A 9,306-nucleotide genomic window follows, 5' to 3' on the forward strand; every position below is an offset into this window, starting at 1 on the left:
TGTGTATTCAGGGAAATTCTGTGGGTTCTCATTTAAAATACACAAGAAGACAAAATAAAAATTTCAAGGTAAAACAGAGGGGAAGAGGATACAAAGGTGACCCAACAATGCCAAGACGGGTGGAAGGATTGGGGCTGCAGGGACACACTGTCATGGAAACTGCAGTTGGAAGTGTTGTCATGGAAACCACAGCCAGGACTCCTACCAGGGGTGGTTCAAAACTATTTTTAGATCCACTGGTAATTATGGGTGGTTCACCGATGGGAGAAGGGGCAGGCAGCTGGCTCCACTTACACACACACACACATGCATACATACATATATATATATATTTATAATTACATATACATATAATTGTATATTGTGTATGTAATTATAAATATATATGTGTATGTTCATATATATATATAACAAATTTAGTTTTTCTCTCTCATGCATTTATTTATCTCCTTAATATTTTGGAATGCTTAATCAACTCAGAATCTGCTTCTCTGATTGAACCCTGATTGAAACACTCATTAGCATCCATGCAGTTAAGAGCTAACTCAACAGGTCTGGGTTGTCCAAACCCCATACATTTTAAAGAATCAACCAGACCTTCTCTGGCTCCTGGATAACTTCTAAGCCTTAGAGGATCCTGTACTAATAATGCAATTTATGGTGATGGTCTTGGGTCATGCAGCATCACTTTGACCTCTGGAGATGCTGAAGGCTGAGTAACTAAGTTCAATCACATGTGTGCTCCATTGCCTGTGTGATTGACCCAGAAAAAAAAATCCTGGACCCTAAGGCTCAGGTGATCATTCCTGGTTGGCAATACTCTGTATGTGTTGTCACATGTTGTTGCTGGGAAAAGTAAGCACTGTTCATATAACACCACTGGGAGAGGATAACTGGAAGCTCGTGCCTGGTCTCTCCCAGACTCTGCACTATGCACCTTTTCCCTTTGCTGATTTTAAACTGTATCCGTTTCTTGTATAAAGTATAATTGTGAGTGTGATAATTTTTCTGAATCTCAGGAAAACTCTCAGCAAATCATTGACTCTAAGGGTGGTCTTGGGGACCCTCAACACAACATCTCAAACTCAACATGGCCCAAACTAAACTTCTGATTCACCCTTTCCCTTCTTTCCCAAGTGTGTTCTCCATCAAAGCTTCCTCATATAAAAATAAGTGCCATCATGCTCCTTCATTCTGAAAACCCCAGGTCACAATTGCTTAGTTTCCTTGCGCCTCACATCTAATCTGTCTGCAAAACAACAAAGACTACTATTGGAGTATAATATATTTACAGAAAAGTGCACTTATCACAGGCATACAGCATGCTGAATTTTCACAATTGAAACACACTTGTAACCAACATCCAGAACAAGAAACAGAACTTTACCAGCTTTCCCTCCCCTGGAAGGGAGATGTATTTCAAGTCATTAGATATTCCACAGGAAGCAAGTCTCCTGACTTCTAACAACATAGGTTAATTTTTTTTTAATTTTTATTTATTTATTTATTGGCTGCATTGGGTCTTCATTGCTGCGTGTGGGCTTTCTCTAGTTGCAGCGATCCAGGGCTACTCTTCGTTGTGGTGTGTGGGTTTCTCACTGTGGTGGTTTCTCTTGCTGTGGAGCACAGGCTCTAGGCACACGGGCTTCAGTAGTTGTGGCATGTGGGCTCAATAGTTGTGGCTCGAGGGCTCTACAGCGCAGGCTCAGTAGGTGTGGTACACAGGCTTACTTGATCCGAGGCATGTGGAATCTTCCCGGCCCAGGGCTCGAATCCATGTCCCCCACATTGGCAGGCAGATTCTTAACCACTGTGCCACCTGGGAAGCCCAACAACATAGGTTAATTTTGCCTGTTTTTGTACTTCATATAAATGGAATCATACACTATGTGCTCTTGTGTATCTGTTTTCTTTTTTTTTTTTCTCAATATTTTACCGGATTCATCTATATTGTTGTGTGTCATTGTGGATCAATCATTCTAATTGTTTAGTATTTCATTGTGCAAACATGCTATAGTTTATCCATTCTTCTGTTGATTGGTGTTTGGGTAGCTTCTAGATTGTGGCTACTATGAATAATGCTGCAACAGATATCCTTGTCTATAGTTTCAGTGAACACATTTGTTGGGTATATACATAGCTAGGCATGGAGTTCCTAAATTGTAAGGTTTGCATATGCTTTGCTTTAGGAGATACAGCCAAAGAGTTTCCACAATACACATTCATGAGCCGTGTACATGTATTACATGTTTAAGAGTTCCAGTCAATCTTCTCCTCAGCACTTAGTAGTTTTTGACTTTTTAATTTTATCCATTTTCAATCAGCAAATTACAACAGCACCCTTGTGCTACCACTAGATTTTAGTGCAACTTGCTACAATCTTCTAACAAGAATATTCCATTTGGAAGCCATTATGCTACCAATCTTCTTGTTACTTTCCTAGACACAGTGGTCCAAACATCCCAGAACAAACTCTAGGTCACTGGAAAGATGGTATAAAAAGAATGCTACTCAACAGTTGGAGGGCTCCTTGGAACTCTTGCCTTTACAATAACAACAGTTTACTCTATGTCAGCACCAAATACACATTTTTTTTAAAATAAGATGTTGAATGCTGAGTATTTGGTCACAGGTAAAAATCACCATCATAGACTGAACTTTAGGGAATATAAGAATAAGTCTGAAATTCTATCATATTAAAACTTTTTATTACAATTTAATTTTTTAAATTTAGTAACCAATTTTGTAAAGTTTGGCAGCATAATTTTGTAGCACAGTTAGCTACTAACTTGCTCCTCTGGCTACTCTACTGCCCCTTTATGATACTAAATGGCTGAAGAAGAAACAAGACATATTTGACCAGCTCAGCTGATGGTGACAGTCACCAAACTATCAACCCTTCCTTCCTTGCTAAAAGTAACTGACTAACGTAGAAGATTTATCATCTCAGCATCTGAGAAACCGGAAGATCTGGTTGATGGTAATGATGCTATTTCATTGAAACAAACCGATGAAGTGAAACTTGGTTCCCTGCTAGAAAAAGCTACTTTGGGGACTCTTTTCAGGGCCTAAAGACTGTTGCTCTCTGTGGTTTGTTTTTTTTTGGTTGTGCTGGGTCTTAGTTGTGGCAGACGGGCTCCTAAGTTGCAGCTCACTGGCTCCTTAGTTGCAGCATGAATGTAGGCTCTAGTTCCCTGACCAGGGATTAAACCTGGGGCCCCTGCATTGGGAGCAAAGTCTCTTAATCACCGTGCCACCAGGGAAGTCCCTCTCTGTGTCTTTTGAAGTAATGTCAATCATTACCAATCCTAGCCGCATGCTATTTTTGCAACATCTTCCTGTTATCACTTGCGGCATAATAAGCCATCCGCAAACTTAGCGGCATAGAACAACTGTTTGTTATATGCACCAATTCTATGGGTCAGAAATTTACACAGGGTAAAGTGGTGATGGTTTGTTTTTGCTAGCCCTCTACTGGGATGATGTAAATGGTTAGGGAGTGACTCAGATGGTTGAGGGGTAGAATCATCAACAAGTTTCTTTACTCCCATGTCTGGTGCCTGGACTGAGATCACTTGAAGGCTGGGCTCAGCTGGGAACCGTTGACTGGAGCCCACACATGTGGCTTCTCCATGTGGCTTGGGCTTCCACACAGCATGGCAGCCAGAGGATAGTCGAACTTCTTACTTGGAAGCTCAAAGATCCAAGAATTAGACTGTCCCAATGAACAAGGAAGAAGTTACATGACTTTTATATCCCAGCCTGAGGAGTCACACAACTTCCCTTCCATGATACTCTGGGTTTCCCTTGGTTCCATCATTTCCTTTCTACCATACTCTCTATTGGTTAATGCAGTTACAAGTCTGCTCAGATTCAAGAGGAGGGGACATAGACCCTCACCTCTCAATAGGAGGAGTGTTGAAAATTTTGTGGCCCTGTTTTAAAACCACTGCATAGTGATATACATTCATTCTTCAGCTGATTCATAGAATTTCAACATGTAAAATGCTTGAGATTTTAAAACTCTAGTTATAGCTAGAGTGTTTGTCTTTATTGGAATGTGAATATTTAGATTTAACAATCTGAGCGATGCCTAAATTATGATCAGAACTCGGGCAATCAATCACACAAATATTAATCGTGCCCGAGTTCAGGGATATCAGAGAGGAAAGTGAAACAGATATTTGGCTACTTGGCCTTGCAAAGGCCAATTACAGAATGGAATCCAAACAACAGATTTTGGTTGAATACTCAGGCCCACTGCATTTTTCATATGTGATCTCCCCACACCTTCCTCTCCAGGTCAGGAAAGTTTTTATTAGTATTCCTATTGTGGAAAAGAGGAAGGAGTTCAGAGAGCTCAGATTTCTTGTTTAGAGCACACAGTTAGGAAGCCACATTGCTAGACGTGTCAGTGAGGGTCTGACAGGAAACATGGCAACTTCAACTGAGTCACTGAGGACTGTTTCATTAACTATTAATAAGCGTGTTGCCTGTAGGCACTGAGCTGAGGAAACCAGCAGGCAAAAGTGAGGCACTATCCCCGGGCTTGAAGGGGGCAGGAAGTCAAGAAGTTTCCAGAAACTTCTGGAAATTTCCAGAACAAGGAACTATAGCTAACCGAGAATGCTCTCAACAAGAGCTGTGGCTTTCACTGGAGAAATTCAGGGGGGTTGACGCCGCTCTTTCCTCTGGCCCTCGGGTTTCTGGTGTCTCCTAGGGGTCCTGTTGGCTGAACCCGACAGGAAGGCAGAGGGTAAGAGGGGTAGTTGGTGCAGCCATGAAAGTCAGCGCCTTCCACGCCCCCGTCCCAAAGACTCATGTTTAGTAGAAAAGGTGGAAACACCGGGTCTGGCGGGGCGATCGAAGAACATGCAGCCCTCTGGCTCAGTGAACAGGTGAACGGTCGCACTCCCGCCCGATTGCCCAGGTCCCATTGCACAGCCCACGCGCTCGCCAGCAACCACCGGTTGCCATGGAGACCGCGGGTACCGAGCGGGAGCAAGTGCGCAAGCGCGCTCTGCGACAGCGTCCTCAGTTCCGCGCAGCTGTCGGGACCGGGACCGGGACCGAGGCGAGCAGCCGCCTGACCCGCCCGTGTCCCGAGTTGGGGCGGATGCTGCTGGCGTCCCGGGTGTTTGGCCCAGAGCATCTGTGCTGGGGTGGCCTCAGCTGGCATCTGGCGAGCGGTTGCATCCCGGCGGCGGCTTCTCCTTGGCCTGTCTGGGCGGTCAGGGGCGGGGCAGCCGCATCCCTCCCGGGCGGGCAGAGAGCCAGGCCCCGGGGAGGTGCCTGCCGAGCGCGGTTTTTGGCCGATTCCAGGACACGTGTGAGCACCCGGGGCCCCAGTTTGGGGAGGAAGGCCTTGGGAAAGCGCGAGGTCTCCTGCAGGCCAGTCTTGGAGGGGGCAGCTGAGATCTATGAGCCTGGCCGTGTTCCCGGGAATCTGAACCCCTTCTCCTGTCACCTTACAGGATTGCTATTTAGGGACCGCTGCAGCCCCGGACCACCTCGTAGACTCTTCAGTACTGCTGGGAATCGAGTCGCCCAGTGTCCACGACCATGGCAGTGAACCTTTTGGAGGACTGGTGCCGGGGGATGGAAGTGGACATTCACAGATCCCTGTTGGTCACAGGCATCCCGGAGGACTGTGGCCAAGCGGAAATTGAGGAGACCTTGAATGGGGTCCTCTCCCCACTGGGCCCATACTTTGTGCTCAACAAGATTTTTTTGAGGGAAGAGAATGTCAAAGCTGCCCTCATTGAGGTCGGTGAGGGTGTGAATCTGAGGGCCATACCCCGAGAATTCCCAGGAAGGGGGGGCATCTGGAGAGTGGTCTGTAGGGACCCCACCCAGGAGGCCGAGTTTTTAAAAAATCTGAATGAATTCCTAGACGCAGAGGGGCGCACCTGGGAGGATGTGGTCCGCCTGCTGCAGCTCGACCAGTCCCCGCCACCCCAGAACCAGAATCAGCCCCCAGAGAACTGGGCAGGAGCCTTGGGGGTGCTTCTGGGGGCGGTAGTGCAGATCCTCTTCTACATGGATGCCGAGATCCGTAACCAGGAGGAAGCTAGAGCTCAGGAGGTTGCTGAGGCCCAAGCGGTAGCATCCGTGGCTTTGGCAGCAGGAAGGAAGGTCAAGAAGGAGCCAGGGCGGGCTGCAGAGGTGCGCTCTGCCTTGAAGACGGAGAACCTGGAGGGCTGGAATGACGTGGAAGATGAGGGTGACCTTCCCAAACCTTTGGTTCAACAGGCTGGAGCTAAGACGCGCTCCAGAAGAAAGAAGCAGAAAAAAACTCCCAAGCAGGAGCCAGTGCCCTGGAAGAAATCCAAAGGCAACCATTCCCACAGCTTGGCCTCCTTGGAGGTTCTTGCCGCTGATAATGCTGAAAATACGGAGATGTCAGAATATATCAGGAGCAACAAAAAGCCCTGCGTGAAGCAGGAGGGGTCAGCTTTGGAGAAGCCCCTAGCGAAATGTGCCTGGAAGTCTCCCAGCAACCCACCTCGCAATGCCGGGGCAGAAGCTGCGAGCTCCAGAGTTGCCTCTGAGTCAGACCAAGATGGGAGCCCAGAGGGCCCCCCAAAGAAGAAGGCCACCAGCTGGGCCACGGCAAAGAGCCCTGCCTCCATGAGGAAGAAAAAGAAAGTGAGCTTGGGCCCTGTCTCTTATGTCCTCGTTGATTCCGAAGACACCAGGAAGAAGCCAGAGATTCCAAAGAAACGGTCAGGCTCGAGAAGGGATGCGTCGGGTCAGAAGGCCCCTCGGGGACCACAACCCCCTGAGTCGCCAGCCTCAACCTCTCAGGGTCCAAAGGCGAAGCCACAAGGCTCTCCTCATGCCTCCAACGGTGAGAATGACAGCAGAAGCCATTTGGGTTGTGTCAACAGGTGGATGAAGGGGGAGGCGCCACAGGGGCAGGAGGGGACGGAGGAACCCAAGGGGGCAGCAGGTCAAATGATCGGCAAGGAGGACCCCAGTGCCGTGGAGGAGGCGGGTGATGTACCAGTGGAGGTTTTAGAGGCCGAGAGCCCTGATTCTCCTCCTAGGAGCCTCTGAAGGCCAACACTGGGGACACCTGTGGGAACGGGAGGTGGCGAAGCAAACCCACTGACCCATCTTTCGTTGTTGAGTGTCTCCATAGTGGTCTCCAGTCATCTGCCACTTCATCTGATCCATCTCCCTCAATAAGAATTGAATTGTTTGGGGTTATATTGTTTGTCAGAGTCGGTGGCTTTGAGGGTGGAGTTTTCTGGAGGCCTGGTTGGAGATGAAAATGTTCAAGGACTTCACAAGTCCAAGGAAGTGAGAAAACTTTCCAGGGACACCTCTCCCTGCATCCCCTCTTGAGCTGTTCTCATTTAGCCACAGAACCCAGAGGGCATTGATTTGGGGGACCACCTGCACCTGAACAGTTGAAAGAAGACCAAGGAACAAGAAGTTCTAATTCGGGAACAAAGTGTCTCTTGTCATTGACTTTTGACTTTTTTAGGGACCCACCCAGTTCATAGAGATCCGGTTCTCAGAGGTAAATGGTATGTGAGTTCTTAGGTGGGAGGAATTAGGGGAGGGAGGTGCATTCCTATGCTGTCTCTCCTCCTAGACTCACTTTCAGAAGTTGGAGAGTCTCTAAGCAGATTGGGAAAATTCTAGAACATTCACCTCGACACACGGGCAGGGTCACTGTTCTGTTCTTCCGCGTTTGGCTTTTCTGCCCCGTCCCCTGCTTCCTCTTCTGGAGCATCAGCCAACCTCTGCAGGGCCGGGCATTGCAAAGAGCAGGGCGGCCGTTTGCTCCCTTCCACTGTCTCTGTGCTTCGACCACTGGGTAGGTTCAGCCAAGATCTTCACCGCAGACCTGACTTCTTTGCTTCTACTGGTCTTCAATATCCATCCTCTAGTTCTCTCACCAGAGGATAGTGAGGTCCCAACCATTGGTTTGGGGGGAAAAGACTGTCCACTTAGGCCTTGAAGTGTTGGGTTTTTTTTTTACCAGTGTCCTGTTAAGAAAAGCGATGCTTGGATTCCCATTTGGGATAAAACCCTTGCAGGAAGCATGCGGTCAAGAGGAGCGATGGGTAGGAAAGGACTCTGGCATTCCTGGCTCCCTGACCCTAATTCCGTCCAATGCCCCCCGACTCTTTTTGAGGCTGAAGACCAAATCTCACATTCTAGGAAGAGAAAGGAAAATAGTCTTTAAAAATTGGCTGTTAATTTCCACCCTCTGAATAGACTAGAATGCTATATCCCCTGTGTGTGCAGGAGGCAGGGGAGGGGCGGGTTGCCTGAGCTCAGTATCCAGACTGTATCTGGGAAGCCCAAAGTGTGCTTAGAGAAGTAATCTGAATCTGTTTGTTCAAGTATTAAAAAAAAAAATGAAAAATGACTACTTGAATGTGTTGTAAACCAAACAAGTCACATCAGAGACTATCAAACTATTACCTTGTGTTCATCAGTTAGCTTGTTTTGGTACAGGTATCCAATTTGTTGATTTCACCACCTATTTGTGTATAGTTGAATCTCTTGTAAATGCGACTGATTGGAAAGATTCCAAATGGAGAAGATGGGCCTGTGCATGCCCTATCATAGAACACTCTGAAAGAAGTTTCCCTTTGTAATTCACATGCTCTTGTCCTGCTGTGATACTCAATTGTGTGATGGCAGACGTATCAACACGGCGTGCAGTCATTCACGTTCTATCAGAGAGAGTTTTAGGGTCTCTCTTCTGGCTTAAGTTTCTGTGATAAAGAATGTGAACAGGTGTTACGTGTTGTTAGTGATTCAGCTTTGAAAACAGATTTCTTTTTGACAATACATTTCAGCATCCTGGATAAGCCTGAGGATTCAGAAAGAAAGGAGATGGTTCCCTTCTGTGGCTCGTCATCTGTGTGTGTCACGGTTTTCCTTGGGTCTGAGCAAAACAAAACATGGGAGTGAATTGGCCTCTCAAGGCGATGAAAGCCCCCGGCTCTCCAGCTCCTGATTTCAAAATCCATTCAAGGTCCATTAGGGCTTCCCTGTGTTAACAAATTGATACCATGATTAGTAAGTGTAAATGTATGTGTTATGAAATAAACTTTAGCGAACTAAGTGTCTGTTGAGTCTCTTATGTAGGTGCCAGTGGCATGGACTATTTAACATGAGAAAAGGTCCCCCGCCCCCGAAGAATACACACTGTCCTAGACTCCCAGCCCAGTGTCAGCTGTCGTCACACCTGGGCTCAAGCTGCAAGGATCATCAATTTTCTGAGATAGAGGAAGTCATCAAGATGTCTCTCCTCATTGCTATATGGCCTGCCCCCCATGT

At 47.2% G+C, this 9,306-nt stretch overlaps 1 protein-coding gene across 1 annotated transcript; it reads left to right on the top strand.

Annotated features, from left to right (window-relative positions):
* The first annotated feature begins 5,236 nt into the window (after positions 1–5,236).
* Positions 5,237–7,059, top strand: PNMA8A (PNMA family member 8A). Its single transcript, XM_057710887.1, has 2 exons — positions 5,237–5,329; positions 5,475–7,059. Exon 2 carries the CDS (start codon positions 5,563–5,565, stop codon positions 7,057–7,059), a length of 1,497 nt encoding a protein of 498 aa, XP_057566870.1. The 5' UTR covers positions 5,237–5,329; positions 5,475–5,562.
* The last annotated feature ends 2,247 nt before the right edge of the window (positions 7,060–9,306 follow it).

The sequence above is a fragment of the Hippopotamus amphibius genome, chromosome 16 (assembly GCF_030028045.1).
Source record: "Hippopotamus amphibius kiboko isolate mHipAmp2 chromosome 16, mHipAmp2.hap2, whole genome shotgun sequence".
In the NCBI taxonomy this organism is placed as follows: Eukaryota; Metazoa; Chordata; class Mammalia; order Artiodactyla; family Hippopotamidae; genus Hippopotamus; species Hippopotamus amphibius.

What these genes read in the sequence shown, in the direction of transcription:
- PNMA8A (XM_057710887.1), top strand. Translation starts at nt 5,563, where the DNA reads ATGGCAGTGAACCTTTTGGAGGACTGGTGCCGGGGGATGGAAGTGGAC.